The sequence below is a fragment of the Poecilia reticulata genome, chromosome 22, assembly GCF_904066995.2.
Source record: "Poecilia reticulata chromosome 22, P_reticulata-male-v2, whole genome shotgun sequence".
Lineage (NCBI taxonomy): Eukaryota > Metazoa > Chordata > Actinopteri > Cyprinodontiformes > Poeciliidae > Poecilia > Poecilia reticulata.
Window position 1 is genome coordinate 27,199,365 of NC_088851.1, and position 26,886 is coordinate 27,226,250.

Below are 26,886 nucleotides of genomic sequence, written 5' to 3' on the forward strand. Positions count from 1 at the left end.
TTAATGTGTGGTTATCCATGCTTGTAACTATTGCTGAAACTATTCATTGAATTAATCGATTATTAAAATAATCACTTGATTTATTAATGTATTTATTGCCAACTGGAGTCTGCAGACTCTAAAAGCCAATTTGTTAAAATAACGAGTACTAATTAAGAAGAAACTACTAAAATAAACTTATTTTGTGTTTAAATAAAAAAAAACCTTGTCTGCAATCTGTTCAAGACACAACTCCTCTGTTGGCAGTTTTAGCCTCATCTGGTTCAATTTCTGTAAAAATAAATAAATAAAAACCTATAAAGCACCTTTTGATATTCAAATATTAATCAGTTAAATATCATATGTAATGCCCTGATCAGCACTAAATGGAATTTATGTTGAGCCCAGAAGAGCCGGGATTCATTTTCACATAATTATCTTCTAAGTGTCATGATGGGTTTGAGGTTTTTGACCCACATGCAGGAACACTCAGAGGCGAACGGGTCTAGTCAAAGGGTTTATTTACAGCTTAGTGGAGATAGAGAGCGAGCGGGGAGAGGCAGGCGGATGCGGGTAGGCGAGGCAACCTCCAGGTTGTAGGTGGACCAGGTAGTTTCGCAGGGCCGAAGGGCGGACAGGTAGGTCTATCCCTCCAGACCGAGAGGGAACGGTGCAGGGGCGGCAGGAGAGGACTCCTCCGAACTCGAGTATCTCGGAAGGTTCCAAAGAAAACTGGCAACGACCTGGAGAGGATCCACAAAGACAGATGAGGTCACAAAGAGGCTATGAATCAAATAACAGGCTGTTAGGCAACTCAATGAGGGCTCTGTGTACCAATGCTGGCAAACACTCTGGCGAGGAGGAGCTGGCCGCCTGCTGCTCATATACTTCTCGCGGTGATGTTAATCTCTTGCAGGTGCGTCAATTGGGACCCGTTGGCCCACACCCTGAAAAGACGTAGCCACAAGGAGCCCTCTGGTGGATAAACCTGGAAAAAGAAAACAACTACCCCAGCCTGGTCCCCAACAGTACTCCCCCCTCAATGACCGCCACCCGGCGGTCCAGAGGAAGTAGACGGTTGGGAGGAGCGAAAACTGGAAATGAGGGACGGATCCAAAATAAAGGAACCGGGTACCCACATGCGGTCCTCCGGCCCATAACCCTCCCAGTCCACCAGGTATTGCCAACCCCGCCCACGCCGGCGGGAGTCCACAATCCGGCGGACCGTGTAGGCAGGGTGGCCTTCAATGTCAAGGGGGGGAGGGGGCTCAGCAGGGGGGCACAGGGGACTGGAATGGACCGGTTTGATCTGTGAAACGTGAAAGGTCGGATGGATACGGAGTGAAGGTGGTAGGCGCAGACGGACGGCAGACGGACCGATGAGCCGCTCCACCTCATAGGGCCCAATGAAACGGGGAGACAATTTCTTTGACATGGACTTCAAAGGAATATCTTTGGCGGAGAGCCAGACCCTCTGGCCAGGAAGGAACGTGGGGGCGGCACGCCTCCTACGATTGGCCCAACGACGATTCTGCTCCGTCGTGTGGTTGAGGGCGGAGACGGTCCTGTTCCAGATGGTCCTACACCGGCGAATGTGATGCTGGACAGAGGTCACCGAGATCCCCTTCTCCTCAGCAGCAAAGATAGGGGGTTGATAACCAAGTGACACCTCAAACGGGGAAAAACCTGTAGCAGACGAGCAGTGAGAGTTATGTGCATATTCGACCCAAGGTAAGTAAAGGCTCCAGTCGGTAGGACTTGAAGACGTGAGGCATCTGAGGGTGGCCTCCAACTCTTGATTCAGACGCTCCACTTGGCCATTAGACTGGGGGTGATAACCTGACGTGAGTGAAACCTTGGCACCCAGAGCTGAACAAAAATGTTTCCACACTTGGGAGGAAAACTGTGGACCTCGATCCGAGAGGATCTCTTGTGGGATACCATGCAACCTAAAAACATGTTTCACGAGTAACAGAGCGGTCTGAAGGGCTGAGGGAAGCTTCCTTAAAGGAACCAGATGGCAGGCCTTGGAAAAACGATCAATGATAGTTAAAATGGCGGACATACCTTTTGACACGGGTAATCCGGTGACGAAGTCAATGGCAACGTGAGACCAAGGTCGCTTGGGGGTGGGCAGAGGTTGCAGCAGGCCGGAGGGAGGTTGGTGGGACGGCTTGTTTCTGGCACAGATGGAACAGGCCAACACATATTCCCTAACATCCCTTTGTATGGATGGCCACCAGAAATGACGGTTGATCAGCGCCACCGTTCTGCTGACCCCTGGATGGCCTGAAAACTTGGAGGTATGCATCCAGGATATCAGGCGGGCTCTGACGGAAGAGGGAACATAAATCTTGTTGCAAGGACCAGTGCCAGGATCAGGTTCCGATTGTTGGGCCTGCTTAACCAGGTCTTCTATTTCCCAGGTAACCATGGCAACGGTGCAGCTAGGTGGCAAAATAGGACCGGGTGACTTCTCGGACTCCTCTGGGGAATATAATCTGGAGAGCGCATCGGGTTTCACATTTCTGGATCCTGGGCGGTAAGAAATAGACAGGTTAAATCGGGAAAAGAACAATGACCATCGGGATTGGCGGGGATTCAGTCTCTTAGCTGATTTGAGGTATGATAAGTTCTTGTGATCAGTCCAAACTAAAACCGGATGTTCTGCACCTTCTAACCAATGCCTCCACTCTTCCAATGCCAGCTTAATGGCCAGCAGCTCCCTGTCACCCACATCATAATTTCTCTCGGCCGGAGAAAGTCTCCGAGAAAAGAAGGCACAAGGGTGGGTCTTGTAATCCTTATCGGAGAACTGGGAGAGAACTGCTCCCACTCCCGTCTCGGAGGCATCTACCTCTAGGATGAACTGCTTAGTGGGATCAGGTTGTATGAGGATGGGTGCATTAGCAAACAGGGTCTTGAGCTGAGTGAAGGCAGCCTCAGCCTCAGGGGACCAAATGTATGGAACCTTGGTGGAGGTCAGAGTGTTCTGTCATGATGGGTTTGAGGTTTTTGACCCACATGCAGGAACACTCAGAGGCGAACGGGTCTAGTCAAAGGGTTTATTTACAGCTTAGTGGAGATAGAGAGCGAGCGGGGAGAGGCAGGCGGATGCGGGTAGGCGAGGCAACCTCCAGGTTGTAGGTGGACCAGGTAGTTTCGCAGGGCCGAAGGGCGGACAGGTAGGTCTATCCCTCCAGACCGAGAGGGAACGGTGCAGGGGCGGCAGGAGAGGACTCCTCCGAACTCGAGTATCTCGGAAGGTTCCAAAGAAAACTGGCAACGACCTGGAGAGGATCCACAAAGACAGATGAGGTCACAAAGAGGCTATGAATCAAATAACAGGCTGTTAGGCAACTCAATGAGGGCTCTGTGTACCAATGCTGGCAAACACTCTGGCGAGGAGGAGCTGGCCGCCTGCTGCTCATATACTTCTCGCGGTGATGTTAATCTCTTGCAGGTGCGTCAATTGGGACCCGTTGGCCCACACCCTGAAAAGATGTAGCCACAAGGAGCCCTCTGGTGGATAAACCTGGAAAAAGAAAACAACTACCCCAGCCTGGTCCCCAACACTAAGTAGTTTTCATGGCTGCAGATGCGCCATTTGCTGCAAAAGATCGAGCATTCACTATGGAAATATCAATTTATTTTATGTATTAAGATGCTAATATGCTAATAATCCCATAAAGAAGCAAACACTTTTTTTATAATTATATGATGATTATATGTGCATTATATGTGCATGTGTGTATGTACATATAAATTAACTGATTTAATCTTGTAATAATCACCATATTTATGTTCATGTTGTGTATTTCTGACATTGTTTGCACTGTTTTGGAGCTGGCTTTATCACAGTATGAAATGGTAATTCCACTGCCACCTTGTCTGAACACCCAATTTGGAACCATTGCATATGGAAGGCCATGAAGGATCCACCGGGCTCATCCTTCAAATCTGGGGAAAAGGACCCATGTGGTGGCTGCATTTGGAGGAGTCTTTGAATTCAGACCATGCTATGTGTTGTCATGCTATGATGCAATCGGCTAACAAACCTGGCTTTCAAAGGATGCAGCCCCTGCTTTTAAAAATAAACATGTTTTGGTTCCTTTGAGTTATCAGAAGTAAGTTGCCTCTACATAACCACCCAAACAGGTAAGCAATCAAAACTTTTATTATTTTACGAAATGAATGTTAAAGAATGCCCTTCTTAGACATGCATGCCTTTTAAATAATATAATGCAGAGCTTCACTTACATGTTTTATTGTGAAGTGCATTACCTAAGTTGCAAGTCATTTACCAATGCAAAAGATGATGATAATCAAAAGACCTGAGGAAAATAAGATAATTTAAACGAAACTCATTTCATGATTTATAAATCCATGATGTTTCCGAGACATTTCAGCTGAGACCTTCTAGCTATCAGAAGCTGTGATGTTCAACTATAAAACAGGACACGCTGCTGTTTCCATAACTGGTTTAGAAAACATTTTTGTTGTTCTTTACTTCCTGTCTGAGGTTATGATGAAGAGTCAGGTAGTGCTCCTTTATGTCCTGGTCATTATGAGTGAAGGATCAGCCCAAGACCTGAAACCCCGCCAGAGTGTTTTCTTCTCAGGTGAGCGTTTCACCTGGACTCTTTTTTTGGGAGGGGGATTGTCTCAAATAACCAAGGAAACAGAGTTAAAATCAACAGTCCAGTTTATTAAAGCAAAATAAGTATTGACAAGGTATAAAAACAACAGAGAAAAAGTTTAGCGTTTCAGCGCTGGACCACTGCCAGCATCCTGAAGGAAGCAAACTGAGAGTGGCCCAAACAGGATTAAACTCCTTTTAGGCGTCTAACTAAGTTATGCCCTAAAGAGGACGTTCCCCTGAGAAGTCAGTTCCCACATGATATGTGCAGGTGTGTGCATGTCTATGCATAGATAAAACAACTTTCAGATAAAATAATTTAACGCATCATATCAACAAAAGCGATCTGATTAAAATAATAAACATTTAAACATGAAAACACAATCCTGACATGAGGCATCCCTGCAACAACAATTAAATGTCCAGACCCTTTCAGAAATATTCACACCAATAAACCTTTCCCGTTTTGTCATATTGTAAACACAAACTCAGGCATCTTGAAAAGGGTGGAAATAATACTAGTGTAGTATGAAGATGTTTTCTATCCTCTTATCTCTAAATAAAATGCAGAGAACTAAACTAAACTAAGAAGTTTCCTAATTAATAAACGGAGTCCACGAGTGTCAATGTCAAAACATTAAGAATGGCATACAGTAACATCACACTGAGCTAAATATCATGAAAATGCTCTGATTTCAAAAGTAACCTGAGGATGCCGGTTGGATTCTTCCCCTCAGATGTTAACCTGAAGCTGTTTAAGGAGCCTGACTTTAACGGTTTGAGCTCCATGCTGGTCAGAGAAGACATCGGTCTGCTCTTCATCGGAGCCAGAGGAAAGGTCATCACGCTCAGTTTGGATGACATCACCAAGAAGACCAGCGAGGTAGGAACTGGGCTTGGGTGGTGAAACTTTAATGAAAGTACACAAAATGCAAAAGGAGACTGGTGCACCATTTTTGGAGTTACACAGTCAATAATTAACAGTAAGAATTTGGGTTAATACGACTGTCATGGTGGTCGTGGAACAGTGGACCATCTCTACAGCCTCAGCAGGGTCTTGGAGGGTTCTGGGTGTTTGCCCAACCGGTCTACATGTGTTTTGTGGACTTGGAGAAGGCATTGGGGTACCAGGCCATTGATACGGGCTGTCAGGTCCCTGTATGACCGGTGTCAGAGTCTGGTCCACATTGCCAGCAGTAAGTCGGGCTCGTTTCCGGTGAGAGTTGGACTCCGCCAAGGCTGCCCTTTGTCACCGATTTTGTTCATTACCTTCATGGACAGAATCTCTGACCAGCCGAGGTGTTGAGGTGATCCGTTTTGGTGGCCTTAGGATCGCATCTCTGCTTTTTGCAGATGATGTGGTCCTGTTGGCTTCATCAGATTGTGATCTGCAGCTCTCGCTGGAGCAGCAGTTTTCCTGCCCCAAGTGGAGGAATTTAAGTATCTCTGGGTTCATGAATGAGGGAAGAAAGGAGTGGGAGATTGACAGGCGGATTGGTGCAGCGTGTGCAGTGAAGCGGGCGCTGTACCAGTCTGTCGTGGTAAAGAGAGAGCTGAGTCAAAGAGCGACGCTCTCAATTTACCAGTTGATCTTCATTCCCACCCTCATCTATGGTCATGAGTTTCGGGTCATGACCGAAAGTACGAGATCACGGATACGAGCGGCCAAAATGGGTTTCCTCCGCAGGGTGGCTGGGCTCTCCCTTAGAGATAGGATGAGAAGGTCGGTCATCCAGGAGGGACTCAGAGTAGAGCCGCTGCTCCTCCACGTCAAGAGGAGCCAGTTGAGGCTCAGGCATCTGGTCATGATGCCTCCTAGTCGCCTCCCTGGTGAGGAGTTCATGTCCCACCAAGATGAGGGGAGACCCAGGACACGATGGAGGGACGATGTTCCTCAGCTGGCCTGGGAACTGGCCCAAGCTTAATTAGCAGGCTAAATATTTTGCTTACCAATTAAACATTGAACTCCAATTAAAATATTTTGTTTAATCCTAAGTATTTAGTTTCCAAGCTAAATATTCAGTTAGCAAGCTAAATAATTTGGTTCATATACATATTTATTTATATTAAGTATTTAGATGCAAACTAAATAATTAGCTTATAAACTAAATATTTTGCTGCTAAATATTTTAACACTGAGACATCTATAAATTAATGAATTACCTTCTGAAAATACGACTGAAAAATTTACCCCAACTTATTAGGCCTGAGCAGCAAAGCACTGCCAAGCGCTTTGCTGCTCAGGCGCTGATAAATAGAAATAGAACAACTTGATGGTAAATCCTTCTTTCATCACTGTCTGCTGGCAGCAGCATTTGGGCGTGGCTGAATGGCAAATTCTAATCCCTCGCTGAACTGCTTGCATACGGTTGTCTCTAAATCATACATGACTCATCCTATTTGCACTAAACTTGTTAAGATTGACTGATGGGCCGAGTTAAAACAGGAGGAGTCACAGGATAGTAATTAGAAAAATAGGGTTTTTTATTTTAACCCAAAGATTATAAAATGACAAAAAGATGAACTGACCTCATAAAAGAGGTCAAAGAAACAAAACTGAACTCAGGCAAAAATGTAAACAAACTGGCTGCACAAACAAACATAACTGACCTAACAAAGAAATGACACACAAGGGTTTATATACTGGCTGATCAGACCAATTAAGACACAATAGGGGTAACTAAACAGAATACAATTACAAACACAAAAACAAATAACAGTACAGCTAAGTTTGGCTAAACTAAAGACTCTCAAAATGAAAATCAAAAATATTAAAGTTTAAATACTAATATTTACTTAAATACAAAACTTATCTAAACAAAGAAACTACAAATTTCCCCTGCCAGCAGGAACTAGTGGTGTAGTCCAATCAGCATTTAAGCCTGCTGAGCCCTGGCCCCCATCTTTTGTCTGGCCACTCCAAGGCAGGTAAGTACCGGCAAAACACAAACAAAAGGTCAGTCTCAAGCAAACAAATTAAACTTAAGTTGATATAAATACACATGCTAACTAAATGTGCACGCCAACATAAAGAACAAATGTATCCAAATCAACTAATAAATGTTTTACTGAAACTAAAGTGTTGTGTTTGAATGAAAAACAAATTGTGCATAAAAGAGTTACCAACTTCAGAGTGAGGCCATGGATTTGGCCATCACATTGACCTTTGTTAACTTCTAAAGAATCCAATAGCTTGAAATTGTAATTTGACTGAAGTTCAAATTACAATTTGATCTTTAAAGAAGTTCTACAACTTCTTTAAATTTAAGACCACATTGTTGTGGCTCTGTTCAGGTGTATTTTTGAAGTGGACATGTTAAGTGCAATTTGAAATGAGAAATGTAAAATTTGATAAAAATAAAATTTTGTGTTTATTTGATTCCTATTCAAGACTCTTTGATAAGAATCACTAGGCAGCTACAGAGTATCTTTGTTTACATTTTTGGTTGGTGGTGTGCCTCGTGATTTTTTCAATTAAAACAATGTACCTTGGCTAATGGACAGGTGTGGGAACTGTGCGAGAGCATCAAAGTGCTAATCTGGTGGTGTTGCTGGGGCTCCTGTGGTTGCCGTAAGACTGGAACGGTGCTGAGCTGCGAGGGCCTCTACTTGCAGCTTTAATTTTTTTAAATTGTTTTTTGCCTGTCAAATTTTACTGTGTATATTTATAAAATGCGCCCCTTAAGAGAGATATTCCAGTAACACTTTATTTGACGGGGTGTGAATAAATCTGACTTGACACTGTCAAGTCAGATTTATTCTGACATAAGACCTGTCTTTCGGTAAATCAAGACACTTTTAATACAAATTTTACATTAATCAAAATCTCTTTATGACAACTCGACATTAACCGAAAATCATCATATGTCATAAATCTGTCATAATAGTAGTCATAATAATGCCATTAAGTGTTATTACACTTAATGGCAGAACAAGTAGGACCAACAATAAAGATTTCATTAAGCTTTCTTACACTGTCAAATGATTTAATAACAGAGTCATTAATGATTCCTCTTACATCAAGTGGAACAAGTAGCACCAGTTATGAAAGTGTTAAGTGTTATTACAGTGTCATTAATATAATATTTTACTTCAGGTAAAGTGAAACAAGCAGCAGCAGTTATAAAGATGTCATTAGGTTTCATTACAGTGTGAAGTGCTACATTAACATTGTCATTAAATGCCATTCCAAAAATGTCCCTTGCTGCTCACTGTCAGAATGGCAGACTGGGAGACAAATGTCTAGTTAACATGACTGGTTGTTATGAAGTGCAGTACAATTATTTCTTAATACAAGTAGCAAAATGACCGGAGCTGAGCAAAATTATTCTGATCAAATATTTGTTATTCAGATTGCATCATTTAATGTATAGTTTTAGGCACACGAGTGTATCTTTCCTCCACACTGGTAGCATGTCTTCATTAGCCAACTTTGTGCACCCCACCATGTTTCTTTAGCCTAACATGGGTTTTCATGTGGCTAAAGTTGCCAAAGCAAAGAACACAAGCACTGTCACATCAGCCAAGTTGCTAAATAATGCAGATAAAGGCTAACTTTGACTAACATATTAACTTTTAATTTGTTAGATTAAAATTGGAAGGAAAAAACCAATTTGCTTCTATTTAAAATATGTTTAATATTAATGTCCAAGGTTACAGTAATGGAGTTTAATAACTTTAGCTAACATTAACTTACAGCAAGGTAGGAATGGCTTGAATTGCTCATAGCTAACATTACAAAGAAAGAGAACATAGTCAATGTTATTTTCTCAAAGAAAAAGTAAAGTTAATAAAACAGTCATCAAAAGTTAGAAACTCTGTCTTTAGTCATTTCTTTGATTACCAAGTATATTAATGTGTGTGAGAAATTGTGCCAATGACAGGTATTAACTTAAAATACTTTGTAAAACGGCACTTTCTGAAGTTCGGTCCATTTACTTGTATTAGCTTACTGGCAGAGATGCCACATTCAATATGGCGGACGCTGTGACGTATCGCAGCAACGGGCCGACCCTCTCCATGAGGCGTCTACATGTTCTTGTCTATGTTCCCCACAATATGGAAGATTTCTTCTTCACCAACACACTGCATGTCTGTTCGTGCACTGCTGCCTCTCACTGGTGGAGATGGTGTATTGCACCGCTTTAAACAGCCTTAATGTTTCAAATGCAAAGTTCATAAGTTTTTTGTAGACATCTTGCTGTAAAACTTTAGATCAATTAGAAATTTAAGACTAATTGATCTGAAAAAAATTGCAGAGTGATATTACCAGATATAGCTACATAATTTTTAACATTTAATTTGTAATACTTTTAAAACAAAATTATGACTGATCACAATTTCTTGGTTAATGTCAAGTTGTCATAAGGAAGACATTTTGAATAATGTCAACTTTGTATTAAAAATGTCATGATTTACTGAATGACACTTTATAAAAAGAGTCATAAATATTCATGAAGACTTACTCATGTTCATGACAGGTGTTATGTTTGTGACAGTGTCATGTCATTATTATTCACACCCCGTCAATTAAAGTGTTACCGGTATTCCTCTTTTTATATTCATACTTCATAAAGGAATGTAACAAACATATTCCCATAAACATGTTGACTTCCTGGTTTGTTTTCTGTCAGATTAACTGGACGGCGACCTCTGAAAAAAAATCCCTGTGTGTGAATAAAGGCAGGAGCATCGAGGTACACTGCAGCACATTAAAATAAGAAAATGTCGTATGTTCTCCCTCATCTTAAAATAGTCTGTAATAGCTGTACTTCTAACAGGAATGTGACAACTACATCACAATGATGCACACTCTGGATGATGGCAGAATTCTGGTTTGTGGAACCAAAGCATTTGATCCGACCTGCACACACCTGGTACGTTCCTCCCATACTTAAGGCTGGGTTGATGTCCTGTAGTACCAGAACCATCAGCCGGGCATTTGCTGTGTAGGAGTAATTTAGTTTATTGCAATAAAACAGGAAAGGATGTAAAAACATGCAGTTGCATGGATAAATAAGTAGTATCATTTCTAAATCATTATAAATTGATATTTTTACAGATTGTCAACGAAGGACATATCACCATGGAGGACACAACTCAGACTGGCAGAGGGAAAATTCCCTTTAACCCCAAAGAAAAATTTGCCTCCATGATGAATGGTTGGTGCAACACTTTTTACACGCATTTGCTGTGTAGGAGGAATTAGAAGTATAATTTCTAAATTATTATAACTATTGAATATTTTTTCAGATCTTTGAAGAAGGAACTGTGACTATGGAAGACAGTTTCCAGAATGGCAGGGGGAAAGCTCCTTTTGACCCCAACCAAAACTTTGCCTCCATGATGAATGGTTGGTACAGTGATTTTTATCCCTATGCTTAAATATGGTAGCAGAATGGTGGGAATCAGAGAGGAAATCTCTGCCAACTAGGTTGCTCAAAGAGTTTGGTTTATTTGACAGTTTGGTGTGAAAATGAATTGCATCAGCTGATGGTCATAAAAAATGTGGCAGTTTTGGTCTGCAGTCCAACTGAGTTTACCAGGCTATCAGGTGGGAAAAAAGCCTTACTGTGTCCAACTTCTCCAGTGATGGAGATTCCTTGTTCGCCAAGACAGGAAGTCTTTTTGTCTTCAGGAGGTCATGACAGCATAATGCTGGATTTATGCGAAGGTTTTCGCTTTCAGGGTTTTAGACTTTTAATCATCTGATAAACAGCCTGTTAGAGTTTAATTCCTTTTGACTCTTGCTCACATTTTGAAGCTGTATCTAAACATGGGTCATACTACACAGAACAAGATTTGTGATTTCAGTGGATCCCACTCATACTGAAGGAATAGTTTTGTAATGATTTGCTTCAGAAATTGTGAAACCTTTCCTCTGTTCTCAACAGGAGACAATTTATATACTGCTGGTTCTATAGACTTCCTGGGATCAATAATGTCTTTCCAAAGACATGGGACGAATTACTTGACGACTGAACCATTTTGGTTTTGGCTCAATGGTGAGGTGGCTGCTTGACACAGTTAAAGGTTCTTTAACTTTGAAATCTTCGTGTCAAATCTAACAACAAATTTTAAATGATTCAATATCAGGACCCAACGTGATTTCCATAAATTTAGCTGAAATCAGCAAACATTCAAACAACAACGAGGACGACAGCGTGTTCTTGTTCCTCACAGAGCTCGAAACCAATGATCAACGCAGCCAGTTGCGACTGTCAAGAGTTGCACGAGTGTGTAAAGTACGTCTCTAAATGTTAAACTTCCCCTAAAACACCACATGAGTCAGTATTAAAGTCTGACATTTGTCCCGATTCAGAGCGACTTGGGAGGTGTGACAACTTTGCAGAGAAAGTGGACTTCTTTCCTGAAAGCCCGTTTGGACTGCCCGTTTGGAGACCTACGTTCACGGTCTTCGGTCCAGGACGTCTTTCTTCTACGAGATGAAAACAATTTGAAGGACATTGTCTTCTACGCAACATTCACCGCAAACTTGTAAGTCATGTCTTTTCAGGTTTCAATGTTCATATAATTCAGACTTTAGCCTCTTAATCTCCAACTTTATGATTGTACTGTGTTTAAAATAAACATCCATCCATCCATTTTCTTCCCCTTATCCGGGGTTGGGTCGCGGGGGCAGCAGCTTCAGAAGGGAGGCCCAGACTTCCCTCTCCCCAGCCACTTCTTCCAGCTCCTCCGGGGGAATCCCAAGGCGTTCCCAGGCCAGCTGAGAGACGTAATTCCTCCAGCGTGTCCTGGGTCTTCCCCGAGGCCTCCTACCGGTGGGACGTGCCGGGAACACCTCACCAGGGAGGCGTCCAGGAGGCATCCTTACCAGATGCCCGAGCCTCAACTCGCTCCTCTCGACGTGGAGGAGCAGCGGCTCTACTCTGAGTCCCTCCCGGATGACCGAACTTCTCACCCTATCTCTAAGGGAGAGCCCAGCCACCCTGCGGAGGAAACCCATTTCGGCCGCTTGTACCCGTGATCTCGTTCTTTCGGTCATGACCCAAAGCTCATGACCATAGATGAGGGTGGGAACGTAGATCGACCGGTAAATCGAGAGCTTCGCTTTTTGGCTCAGCTCTCTCTTCACCACGACGGACCGGTACAGCGCCCGCTTCACAGTAGACGCTGCCCCAATCCGCCTGTCGATCTCCCGTTCCCTTCTTCCCTCATTCGTGAACAAGATCCCCAGATACTTAAACTCCTCCACTTGAGGCAGGACGACCCCCCTGACCCGGAGAAGGCACTCTACCCTTTTCCGGCTCAAGACCATGGCCTCGGATTTGGAGGCACTGAGCCTCATCCCGGCCGCTTCACACTCGGCTGCGAACCGCTCCAGTGAGAGCTGCAGATCACGTTCCGATGAAGCCAACAGGACCACATCATCCGCAAAAAGCAGAGATTTGATCCTAAGGCCACCAAAACGGATCCCCTCAACACCTCGGCTGCGCCTAGAAATTCTGTCCATGAAGGTAATGAACAGAATCGGTGACAAAGGGCAGCCTTGGCGGAGTCCAACTCTCACCGGAAACGAGCCCGACTTACTGCCGGCAATGCGGACCAGACTCTGACAGCGGCCATACAGGGACCTGACAGCCCGTATCAAAGGGCCCGGTACCCCATACTCCCGGAGTACCCCCCACAGGGCCCCCCGAGGGACACGGTCGAACGCCTTCTCCAAGCCCACAAAACACATGTAGACTGGTTGGGCAAACTCCCATGCACCCTCCAGGACCCCGCTGAGGGTGTAGAGCTGGTCCAGTGTTCCACGACCAGGACGAAAACCACACTGCTCTTCCTGAATCCGAGGTTCGACTATCCGACGGACCCACCTCTCCAGGACCCCTGAATAGACCTTACCAGGGAGGCTTAAGAGTGTGATCCCCCTGTAATTGGAGCACACCCTCCGGTCCCCCTTTTTAAACAGGGGGACCACCACCCCAGTCTGCCAGTCCAGGGGAACTGCCCCCGATGTCCATGCGATATTGCAGAGTCGCGTTAGCCAACACAACCCCGCAACATCTTAAGGAACTCCGGGCGGATCTCATCCACCCCCGGGGCCCTGCCACCGAGGAGCTTTTTGACCACCTTGGCGACCTCGTCCCCAGAGATTGGAGAGCCCAGCCCAGAGTCCCCAGGCTCAGCTTCCTCAACAGAAGGCATGTTGGTGGGATAGAGGAGGTCTTCGAAGTACTCCGCCCACCGGCCCACAACGTCCCGAGTTGAGGTCAGCAGCGCACCATCCCCACTATAAACAGTGTTGGTGCTGCACTGCTTCCCCCTCCTGAGACGCCGGATGGTGGACCAGAATCGCCTCGAAGCCGTATGGACAGATGTTTGTTTAAAATAAACAAACATCTGTTATTCAGCTGCCATATTGTTACTGTACAGAGATTCCTGCATTTAGGTTTCCTTTTCATATGTTAAGTTTTGAGCATTTTCAGAAGATATTTTAAATGTTGCCGTTATGCATCCTAATAAAGTTCTAGTATCATTGATAAAAAAAATTACTTTGTTTTTACCAGGTTTTTATTAAACATACGTTCAGAAACACACTGTCTACTTATTTGATAAATGAGTTGTGTGAAAGGACTAAGTAAAACCCTTGATCCATTTTCTAAGCTTGTGTATACCACACCTGCAAGTGAGAAGCACAATGGAGAAAATGAACGCAGATCTCTGGCAGGAGGTCAGGGTAGTTTCTGTATAAACTGAGTAGCCTAGACCCCACTATTTCTGATGTGGCAGTCTCCCTAGTGTCCAGGGTTAATGTGGTTCCTGAGCTTTTAGTAACAGGACCTCATTTGCAGGGAGCCGTCCAGTTCCTTCAGTCAGTCCGCTGTCTGCGCCTACAAGCTGTCAGACATCCAGCAAGTTTTTAGGGGGATCTTTCTGACCTTGAGTGACTCTGGCTGCTGGGTGAGGTACACAGGAACAGTGCCTACCCCCTACCCTGGTTCGGTAAGCACCAAACAAAAGTAAAATAAAAGCAATGAAAATTATCCACCTCATGTGATCTCTGATCTGTATTATCAGTGTATTAATGATGAAATGCGAGCCAAAGGTGAGAAGAACTCTTGTGAACTCCTAAAAACAACCCTGGACTTTGTGAGGGAGCACCACCTGATGGAGGGAGCGGTGACCCTGATCACTGGGAGGCCCCTGCTGGTCCAGTCTACAGCCCAGTTCTCCAGAATCGTTGTTGACAAAGTAACCTCTCTGGATGGACAGCAGCACATCATCATGCTTATTGGCAACAGTAAGTAACTGAATCATACATGATGACTTAACACATCTTGGCGTTGTTGGCAGGATCAGACTAGAGAATGGCTGTATTGACCAATGAACAAGCAAAAACTACATGCAGTTTCACTGTGAATGTAAGAGAACGTTCTGGAGTGCAGTTTATAACATTACACAGTAAAAACTACTTAGCAGCAGACTCGCTCTGAACACCAAGAAAACCAAAGATACCATCATTGACTTCAGGAAGCAAAGCACCGACCCAGCCCCTCTTTACATCAATATCAAGAGTGCGGAAAGTGTCCACACCATCAGGCTTCCTGATGTCCTCACCTCCTCTGACATCTGGACTGAAAACATTACAGCAGTCATTAAGAAGACCCAGCAGTGGCTACGCTTCCTGAGGGTCCTGAGGAAGCTACTGTTGACTTCCTATTGCTCGTCCATCGAGAGCCAGCTGACATACTGCATCACACTATGATATGCAAGCTGCACTGTTGCAGACAGGCTGAGGTGGTAGAGGGTTGTAAAGGAAGCTCAAGGAATTATTTGCTGCCCTTTTCCCTCTGATGGATATTTGCATCTCCTGCTGTAGAGCTATGCCTCTACCGAGGCAATTAAAACTCAAAATTAAATTTTGAGTTTTAATTTTAAAACTTGTTTGGTCCTCTAGACTCTGGTTGGCTGCAGAAGGTGGTGTGGTCTGATGATGATGGAGGGCGAATCATTGAAGAGTTGCAGCTGTTTCAGGATCCTCAGCCCATTCGCTTCCTCCAGCTCTCCTCTAGAAGCGTAGGTTACAGCTACATGTCTGTAGACTAAATGGACCTGGAGCTAACCTTTGAACTCTGATGATCTGCAGGGTCAGCTGTACAGCGCAACTAGAACTGCTGTTGCTCAGCTCAGTTTGAGGGACTGCAGCCGCTACAAATCCTGTGATGACTGCCTTATAGCCAGAGATCCATACTGCGGCTGGGACCGTCTCAGAGGCCTGTGTGCTGCTGTTGCTGGTGCTTCAAAGTCCTCCATGTATGTCGCACTAACTAAGACATGTTCACTGTGTGCTACGTTTATAATCAGAGAATTTCATTTATTTGTGTCAGGATCCAGTACCTCATTGATGGTGATGTTGGAATTTGCCCAAGCTTTAATTGCAAGTATTCCCCACATAAAGCTCTTTACACACATTTGCCTTAGCGAGGAGAGTAGTAAGAGAATTTTTATGGCTGTTTTTTCTTCTCATACAGTGTCAAAGCCGATTACTGACATCCACCTCACAGTTGACGTTGCACAGTTCCTCCCCTGCTCCCCTGATACCAATCTCCCCATCAGCTGGAGCTTCTCTGGTCACATCCTTAAGCCCGGTCCCCGACACATTCTGCTCAGCCAGGGACTCGTTTTAACCCCTTCCTCCGCTGATGTAGGCCTTTACACCTGTGAGACAGTGGAAGTAGTTAAAGGCAGAGAGCACAGGAAGGCGGTGATCCAGTACAATGTTAAGATTTCAGAGTGTGGGGTAAACTTGATTCACGCTCTATTTACCTTCATGTTAGCTTTTCTTTGTGTGCTGTGTTTAATGCTCATCAGCTACTTATGCTGGAAGCAGAAAACTCGAAACCATGTTGGCAGTACCAGTGTGAGTGATGCTAGCACTGAGCAATCAGACGGAAAGACGGGGTCTTGCAGCTGTGGGAGTGATCCTGGTACTAAGAAAACCATACCAAGTTGGGTGAAAGAGAGAGAAAAATATACTTTTTAATACAGATTTCTGTTCGATAACAGAACAACCCACTGCGGTTACACTTTGTTCATCACTGCCACCAACTCTGTAAAAATAAATGAAGAAAATGATTAAAGTGTGGTTATCTATGCTTGTAACTAAGGTTAAAATGGTTAATTGGATAAATCGATTATTGATATCATTACTTAATTTAGTAATTGATTAATTGTTTACAAGTGTATACAAGTTCTAAAAGTCAATTTGTCAAAAGACCGACACAGCACTAATTAAGAAGAAACTACAACATTTTGCGCTTTAGATAAAAAAAACATGTTTGTCTGCAATTCGTTCTACACAAAACTTCTCTTGTGGCAGATTTAGCTTCACCTGTTAAAATTCTGTTTTTAAAAAAATTGGTAACACTTTATTTGACGTGGTGTGAATAAGAATGACATGACACTGTCACAAACATAACACATGTCATAAACATGAGAAAGTCTTCATGAATATTTATGACTCGTTATAAAGTGTGTCGAGAAAAGTTGAGCTCATCCCACTTCCCCATGCTGGAGATTTTAGTTTAATATTAACAATGAATAAAGTTACCTTTAAAATTAATTACACAGGTGACATCAAGACCCAACAGTAGAGTCAGACGGTAATAAAATTAATCTGGTTGTGTGTGTTGTTATTGTGTCCTGCAAACTTTGCTTAGATTCTTATTTTTTATATTTAATCATAAAAAATCAGTCAGGCAGAAAGAGAGTCATGGAAGAGGAAGAGCAGGTTTCCTGAAGAAAGAGAAAGAAAGTTTCCAGCCTGCATGTGTATAAAAATAGTTCAGACCATTCCTTATTTCAAACCATTAAAGGTTTAAAGAATAAAATCTAAACGTTTTGAGAGATTGGATAAAACCCAGAGTAAAATACTTACATTAATAATAATAACTTATAATTAAGCCAATGATTAATATTGGTTTAACCAGTGGTTGATATTGGTTTGATTATAAGAATACTTACACTTACTCTTACACTTGTGGAAGTACTTAGAGGTGAAACAAGTAACTGTAACATGGTATCAGGTAATAAGAATAATGGATTATTATTGGTTTCTTTTCAGAAATGTCTGTAATAACTCACATTATGATTATAATAAGAGTAACTAATAAGTTATGGTTATTATAATATTATAAATTAATGTTAAATCAGAGAAACTAAAAGGTTATAAATGTGATTTTGACATTGAACTTGAAAAGGTGTAAAATGTTGTAACTGTAATTAAAGGTCACTGATGTTGTGTTGGAGGTAGATGGGAGGTGAAAGGTCAGGGGAAAAGAGGAAATGAGGGGATAGCAGAGGTGACCAAGGTCTTATTGCTGAACTTCAACTGTCCTAAGAAAAGGCTGGGCAGGAAACAGACGTAAGAGGACTGTTGAGCAACTCGAGGACATTAGAACAGAGATCAGGTCATAAGGTCTCCAAGGTGATGGATATGAGATCATCTGTCCAAGCAGTCAGCCAATGAGAGGCACAGCAACAAAGCTAGCCAATGTAAACGCACCAAAAGGGTTTATCCACCAATGTGGTGGTTTATCCACCACATTAAGCCACATTGTGGCCACATTGTGGCTTAATGTGGCTTATTACATTAAGCCACAATGTAATAATGAACCAAATCCTGCTCTTGTTGCCAGAAAAAGGAAACAATTTGCTCAGCGACAGCAGAATGTCTATCAGAAGAAGTTAAACTAGGCATGGTTCCTGTTGTGGGACAAACCGGAACCAGTCCCAGCCAAACCAGTCCCTTTATTAAAGAAAAGACTGTTAAATGTGCAAAACTGCACGCTCAAGCTAAAAAACTACCCACTCAGTTACCCAAAGGTTTGATTGGATCAAAGTGTGCTGCTGTTGTTGACATTTCTGGTCATGTGTGTAACTGCCTTTTAGACACTGGTTCACAGGTGACAACTATCCCGGTTTCTTTCTATAATGATAATCTAAGCAACCAACCTGTAATGCCCCTGGATAATTTGTTACAGGTTGAAGGTGCTGCTGGACAGTCTGTTCCGTATCTGGGGTACGTGGAGCTGGTCATCACATTCCCTGAAGACTTCATAGGAGTAAAAGCAGAGGTACCAACTCTCGCTCTTTTAGTCCCAGATACTAGTCCTGATAGGCCATCTAATGTACTTATTGGCATGAACACACTGGAAACACTGTATGAACAATATCTTAGCAGTGACCATGTACATTTTCAACCCATGGCCCTAGGATATCGAGCGGTCCTGAAACTGCTACAGTTAAGGCACCAGCAAAATCAATCAGGAAATGCAGGGACTGTGTCGAGGAATCTGGTATGGGTATGTGAGATCTGTCCAGGTATACGCAGAAAAATGGAATAAAGGCCTGAGAAATAACAGTATACCAAATAATGATTAAATGACGATTATAAGTGATAAGTGATTATAAAGTGACAATACACAGGCCAATGAAGAAGTGTCTGTAATGTATGGTCAAAACATGTATTCTGTACTTCTGATTAAGGAAATGTTATAATAATGTATACTCTGTACTTCTAATCAGTTGATGTTCTGTACTTATAATCAAGTGAATGATAATGGTTTACATTATGAAAGGCAGAAGGTTGTACTTTTGAGTTAACTACAAATAACATGATTATATAAAGTCAACATGTATTATTAGAAATCATAGATACTAAGGTAAGGAAAAAGAGTACTTCTCACTGAGCAAAAGGCTAGGGACTGAAGGGTGAGTCATCATATGAGGAAGGAGAGGCTAGGGTGCGGTAGGACGGGAAACAGATGGTCAAGGGAAAAAAGGGAACTGCCCCGATGAAAAAGGGAACTGCCCTGATGGAAAAGGGAACTGCCAGATAAAACAGGGAGGCAGAAATGAGTCATTGGAAACTTGAGAAAGAGCCCGGTATTTTCTACAGGCAGCCCTGCCTTGCAGGACAGCGGGTAATGACATTACGATGGGCAGGTTCCGAGAAAACACAGCACATAAATACTGTTGCACGGGACAGAACGGGGGTTCTTCGTCTGCAGCGCAGAAAGGGAGTCATCAGAGGAAGCTGCCTGAAAGATCAGCGGAGGATTACACCGAGGGACCAAGGGAAACTTACTCCACGACTTCACGCTGCCTAGAAGGGACGAGCTCCACCCGCCACCAACCCTGGTTCCAGATCCGACCGAATCCTCTGCCTCTACCCAACGTTCTCAACCCCGGTGCGGCTGACTTGGAGAAGAGACGGAGGTCCTTTAAAGACAAGGAGTCTGCATGTTCAATGGAAAGCGTGAGCCTTCTCTCCGCTTCTCTTCAGTAAAGAGGACTTTGCTCCGGCTGGACAAAGACTCTGACCAAGGACCTCAAAAGATTACAGCTGCCGAGACCAATGACCATCGGGTATGAGTTAACCAGCTTCTCCCAAAGCCTCGCTCAGTGAATTTAGTGAAACAGGTTAGGAATGAGAACAAGGAAAGGAGGTGATTAATCCTAGTTGATTTCATTATATTTTTGCTTCTTTTATAACTCTTGGAAATTAATTTGTTGTTATATGCCCCTGCTAAAGCTTGCTTAATAAACTTGTAATTCTAAAATTCTAATGAGGATTGTGAACAGTGAGTTTAATTGTGTCAGTCTTAATTATTGTTGGTTCTCCTAAATATAGTAAAACAACATACATGATGCTAGAGACAGGGTGGCTTTGTGTTTTCCTCTGGTGAGTGTTAAAATAATGACCTTGGGACTTAACTCTAAGTCACTAAATTTATTCTAGCCGTTAACAAGTGCCGTTATTTTAGGAAAGGAGCTACCGTTAACAGGAGTGGTTGTAGGGGTTATGTCGCTGTGAGGGCTACTCAGCGGATTGCCCCTCAACTGTAAAAGGTCATAACTTCTGGATCGAAGGTAGTCAGAGCTAGACGTGTCCTTTTCGACCCCAGTTTAAACAGATAATTCTCCACAAACTATCGCTAGGGTAAGACCCGAGTTTCTGGGGGTTTTCCGGACCTGTTAGACAGAGAACTGGGCAGTAGTGAGTCCAAAGAGTTGTGAGGAGTGGGCGGGACTTACTATTGGGTAGTAACAGACAACTGTCAGGCTGTTAAGCACCACTCCAGTCCTCAGTTCACCTGGACAAACCATTGTCTTGGAGGGTTCTGTTAAAAACACCCCTCCACCTGCAGATAAGTGGGCCATTGTTGAACACCCTAGCTCACCTTTACCAGGGGGTTTATGTGTTCAGAGTTGTCTGATTACACTGCCACAACATCCACCATATAAAGTCCCAGTGATCATGAAGAATGAATCGGAGCAAGAGGTGTCCATATCACCATTAACCATTATTGCAGACATTGGGTCAGCACCTACTGTTTTGTCACAACAAATCACATCTCAAACCTTACAACAAACCACTTTGGAGTTTAACTTTGGAGACTCTCCCATTCCACCTGAGTGGAAGGAACATATTATCAACAAAATGAACAGCATGCCTGAGGTATTCTCTCATCATGATATGGATTTTGGCTGTACAGATGCAGTTAAACATGCCATTAAACTTGGTGATGAAACGCCTTTTAAGCACAGAGCAAGGCCAATCCATCCCCAAGATCTGGAGGCAGTCCGTGAAAATCTTAAAGACCTGCTCGAAGCTGGCATCATAAGAGAGTCTAAATCACCATTTTCCTCTCCAATAGTTGTTCGGAAACGTAATGGTTCCGTCCGGCTATGCATAGATTACAGGAAACTGAATCTTCAAACTATAAAAGATGCATATGCCCTTCCTAATTTGGAAGAATCTTTTTGTGCTTTGACAGGGTCCAAATGGTTTACTGTGTTGGATTTAAAATCTGGCTATTATCAAATAGAGATGGCGGAAGAAGATAAGGCTAAAACAGCTTTTGTAACTCCCCTTGGATTTTGGGAGTGGAATAGGATGCCGCAAGGAATTACAAATGCTCCTAGCACATTTCAGTGGCTAATGGAGAGGTGCATGGGAGATCTGCATCTTAAAGAAGTCCTTGTCTTCCTTGATGACATCATCCTCTTTTCTGCCACTCTGGAAGAACATGAGGAACGACTGCTGCGTGTGCTCTCCCGGCTGAAGCAGTTTGGATTAAAGCTCTCTCCAGAGAAATGTAACTTCTTTCAGTCTTCTGTGCGTTATTTGGGACACATTGTTTCTGAAAAAGGAGTTGAAACTGATCCAGAAGAGATTGATTCTTTAAAATCCTGGCCAGTCCCCCGCAACCTTAAAGAGTTGCGATCTTTTCTGGGTTTTGCTGGATATTACAGAAGATTTATTAAAGACTATGCTGCTATTGTCAAACCACTTAATGAGTTAACCCGTGGTTATCCTCCTGCCTGCAGTCCTGCAAAGCTGAAGAATCCAGAAGGAAAGTACTCGGATCCAAAGCAATCCTTTGGAGATAAATGGACTAGCCATCAGCAGATTGCCTTTGAAACAGTCATTTCCAAATTGACTACAGCAACTGTTCTTGGGTTTGCAAATCCACAACTGACATACATTTTACATACTGATGCCAGTACAAATGGGTTGGGAGCAGTATTGTACCAACAGCGGGAGGGCAAGCTGCGCGTTATTGCTTATGCTAGTCGAGGCCTGTCTGTTAGTGAGTCAAAATATCCTGCTCCCAAACTGGAGTTTTTGGCCCTGAAGTGGAGTGTTACTGAGAAGTTCCATGATTATCTCTACGGGGCTAACTTTACAGTTGTCACAGATAGCAACCCTCTCACCTATGTTCTTTCTTCAGCTAAGCTGGATGCTACAGGTCACCGGTGGTTAGCAGCACTGTCTACTTACTCATTCAAACTACAGTACCGTGCTGGAAAACAGAACTTTGATGCTGATGCACTGTCCCGACGTTCACATGAAGATACTTCAAGTGATCAACACTGCAGAGAGAGGGAGCTCATCCAGCATCTGACTAGTCAGTTGGATAATGGTGGAAAAACGCATGACATTTCCCCTGAAATTGTGGATGCCATCTGTCGTATAATAGTTGAATAATCCGAACACAGAACCAAACTGAACTAAGTCGATCTGTCGCAATGGTTGAGTCTCTATCTGTCTCTGTTAACTCCATCCCTGATGGGTTCATCAGCAATGAAGAGTTGCATGGCTTGCCTCTAATCCCCTCTCTATCTCAGGTCGATCTCCAAGAAGAGCAACATGCTGACCCTGCTATTCGTGAGGTCATTCATCAGCTGGAGACTGGTGAGAAGGTCCTTCCATCGGTTCGAGAGGAGCTACCTGACCTTCCTTTGCTCCTGGGAGAGTGGAACAGGTTAGAGTTGGTGGATGGAATCTTATATCGGAGAAGACATGATGGAGATAAACTTATCTACCAGCTAATCCTACCGCCCAAGTTACGACCAACTGTTTTAAAGAGCTTGCACCATGATATGGGGCATATGGGCATCAAAAGAACAATTGATCTGGTGCGCCAACGCTTCTTTTGGCCCAAAATGACACTAGAGGTGGAGACTTTTGTCAAAACCTGTGGTCGTTGCATAAGGCGTAAAGCTCAAATAGAAAGAGCAGCTCCATTAATAAATATTCAAACAAGCCGACCACTTGAACTGCTATGTATGGACTTTTTAACCATTGAACCTGACAGCAGTAATACTAAGGACATTCTTGTTCTCACTGATCATTTTACCAAATTTGCAGTTGCCATTCCTACCCCCAACCAGAAGGCAAAGACGGTTGCAAAGTACCTCTGGAATGAATTTATGGTTTATTATGGAATTCCAGAGCGTATACATTCAGACCAGGGTACAGATTTCGAGTCCAAGCTCATTAAAGAGCTCTGTGAAGTTGTAGGCATGAAGAAAAGCCGAACTACCCCGTACCATCCACGAGGGAATCCAGTTGAGCGCTTCAACCGCACTCTGCTCAATATGCTTGGAACCCTGGAAATGAAACAAAAGTCAAAATGGCGAGAATATGTCAAACCTTTAGTACATGCATATAACTGTACAAGAAATGAGGTAACTGGGTTCACACCTTATGAACTCATGTTTGGTCGTTGTCCTCGTCTTCCTGTGGATTTGGCTTTTGGTTTATCCGTCAGAGAACAATCATCCATCTCTCATTCAGAGTATGTTAAGAATCTGCAATCCAACCTGAAAGAAAGCTACAAACTAGCTTCTGAGAATGCCCTCAAGTCAGCTGCAAAGAACAAGATCCGTTTTGAAAATTACACCATGCAGTTTGGAGATAGGAGATCGAGTACTGGTTCGCAACATCCGTCTGAGGGGTAAGCACAAGCTGGCAGATAGATGGCAACAAGGGGTGTACAAAGTTGTTGACAGAGCTGAAAATGTACCAGTTTACACTGTACAACCTGAACACAAAGAGGGACCAACTCGTACTTTACATAGAGACCTGTTGCTTCCTTGTGGTTTCCTGCCAGTTTGCACCACAGAAGACACTTCCATCTCCATGCCTGCCTCACAACGAAAGACTCACAGCCAGGATGGTTGCCATCCAGATGTTCCTGATGCGATGGAGGAGGATGAGGATGCTGAGCCATATGTGCCAGAAGTTTCCATACCATTCCCAACCAGATTCAGTGTGAAGGTGAGAAAATTCAAGTCATCACCGGAATCCATTACTTTGCAGCCCATTTCACCTTTGGCTCAAAGTGATGCTGAAGCACCAGAGCATTCTGTGCCTCTAATTCAGAGCACAGACCTTGAGACTGCTAGTCCATCTGAAAATTAAGAATCCTGTTTAACAACTGATTCATCACTGTCTCACTATGAAGACAAGCTACCTATGGAACAGATTGAGACAGAGGAACTTTCTGAACCACATGTAGCTGAGCCTGTGAAAGTACACATGGAGGGAGAAGTACCTGACGAACACTTACCTGAAGTTCCAGAACCTGATGCTGAGGATCATCTGGTCGTTCAATCTGAGTCATCCACAGGTCCTGCAAATGTCAGCTCACCTTATAACTCAGTTGAGGCTGAAATATGGCCCAGGCGATCAGATCGACAGCGTCAACCTCCTAGTTGTCTAACATATCCTGTGTTGGGTAAGCCACTCATTTCGGTAGTTCAGACTCTATTGCATAGTTTGGCAAATGTGTACACAGAGGTTCTCAGTCAAGTTTCTAATGTAAATATTCAGAAAAATTAAGTAACCATGCAACGGGACGTGCAGGAATTAAAGAGGGGAGGATGTAACCAGGATCATTTTTCTGTTGGATTTGGTTTTTTATTTTTCTATTTTGATTAGATCTAATTTTATTTATTTTTATTTAAAGATTTAATTAAAATCCCCCGTTCCTTAATTTATTCAACACCAAGCAGGCGAGAACATTATTGGTCTCGCGATGTTTCAATGTCATGTGACAGCTGCACGTCAGCATCCTAAATTGACAGCTACGGCTTATATTGGTGCTGAATCGCACCTTAGGTAGGAGACGCTGTCGGACTCTGACGTGCAGACATATGGTCATTCATCTGTACGCTGAAACGATCTCTGTCTGTCAATGAGGAACTGGCCAGGTGTGTTCCAGATCCCACCCCCGCTCGGAGTAAACTGGAGGATCTAGGACACATTAAGAATTGTCTGGTTTATGTACACTGACCGGACAGGCGAGCTAACCATAGCGGAACCAGAAATCCACCCAAAATCTGAGGAACCGTCTCCAAACTGGTTGGAAATTCAACCAACCATTCACAGCTGGAACTAAATGACTATTTTGTTTTTTCCCTTTCATCACCGAAAGAGACTTCCTTGTTTTAAGGAACTGGACTTCACAGTTGTGAAACAATTTGTATATATTGTAAATATAAATACACTTCACTGATTTTGCACCATCTACTTGTCTCTGTGTTTTACAATTTGCCGCCACCTCCAGCAGACGAACCTAGTTAGTTTTTTAAGAAATAATTTGGATTATTTCAAATCCTAATAAATCCTAGAATGTAACACAGGTTACACAAAGGTATCCTTTATCTGCATTATTTAGCAACTTGGCTGATGTGACAGTGCTTGTGTTCTTTGCTTTGGCAACTTTAGCCACATGAAGACCCATGTTAGCCTGAGGACACGTGGTGGGGGGGGGGGGGGGGCAAAGTTGGCTAATGAAGACATGCTACCAGTGTGGAGGATGACAATGAGGACCAGCCACCAGAGAAAGAAGATCCGGTAAGAGAAAGAAAATTAGGTAAGTCATTTTTGTCTTACTATTTTCTCCAGGTGAAGTGGGGTGTGAGGAGACAGATAAGCGGGGAAGGGGGAGCAGGAATCAACATCCAGCAGTTGAGTTAATAAGTTATGTTTTAGACAACTAAAAACTGGGGTTTAATCTATTTTTTATTAATAAACTTCTTAAGCCATGAGCCAGAGTATCTAGGTGGAAATAATTTTAAATGCTCAATAAGTAATTCTGTTTTAGTTTTTCCAACAGTATTTCAGAGTTACAATATACTGACCAGAAGTTAAACCCTTTGATTGAAGAACAAATAATCCTTAGTTTTATTCTAATGTACAAATGGTTTGTTCTACAGCTATGATGGTAGTTATAAGTAGTCCAGTGTTTTCCACTTCACTTGAGGTAAGACTTAACATTAATGACTATGTTAATATAGCACTTTACACTGTAATGACACTTAATGACATCTTTATAACTGTTGCTAACTGTTTCACTTTACCTGAGGTAAGAGATGATATTAATAACACTGTAATAACACATAATGGCACTGCTAATATAGCATTTGACACTGTAATGATACTTAATGACATCTTTATAACTGTTGCTAATTGTTTCACTTTACCTGAGGTAAGAGATGATATTAATAACACTAATAACACATAATGGCACTGCTAATATAGCACTTTACACTGTAATGACACTTAATGACATCTTTATAACTGTTGCTAATTGTTTCACCTTACCTGAGGTAAGAGATGATATTAATAACACTGTAATAACACATAATGGCACTGCTAATATAGCATTTGACACTGTAATGATACTTAATTACATCTTCATAACTGGTACTACTTGTTCCACTTGATGTAAGAGGAATCATTAATGACTCTGTTATTAAATCAATTGACAGTGTAATAATGCTTAATGAAATCTTTATTGTTGGTCCTACTTGTTCTGCTTTATTTCAGGTAGGGGGAAATATTAATTTCCATTTTTGTTAAACCTTCTGACAGTGTAACAACACTTAATAGTATTATTATGACTACTATTATGACATATTAATGACATATGATGATTTTTGGT

At 42.8% G+C, this 26,886-nt stretch overlaps 1 protein-coding gene across 3 annotated transcripts; it reads left to right on the plus strand.

Annotated features, from left to right (window-relative positions):
• Positions 1-4,145: 4,145 nt before the first annotated feature.
• LOC145550057 (semaphorin-4E-like) lies at positions 4,146-18,621 on the plus strand. Of its 3 annotated transcripts, none has more exons than XM_081603465.1 (14): positions 4,146-4,601; positions 5,356-5,501; positions 10,252-10,314; positions 10,399-10,494; positions 10,871-10,970; positions 11,512-11,622; positions 11,714-11,862; positions 11,940-12,115; positions 14,437-14,587; positions 14,663-14,885; positions 15,543-15,661; positions 15,732-15,898; positions 15,973-16,022; positions 16,117-18,621. In XM_081603465.1, exons 1-14 carry the CDS (start codon positions 4,418-4,420, stop codon positions 16,626-16,628), a joined length of 2,247 nt encoding a protein of 748 aa, XP_081459591.1. In that variant the 5' UTR covers positions 4,146-4,417; the 3' UTR covers positions 16,629-18,621. The 3 variants fall into 3 exon arrangements, with proteins under 3 accessions (XP_081459591.1, XP_081459592.1, XP_081459594.1); XM_081603466.1 differs by having other exon boundaries at positions 11,801-11,862; XM_081603468.1 differs by lacking the exon at positions 11,512-11,622 and having other exon boundaries at positions 11,801-11,862.
• The last annotated feature ends 8,265 nt before the right edge of the window (positions 18,622-26,886 follow it).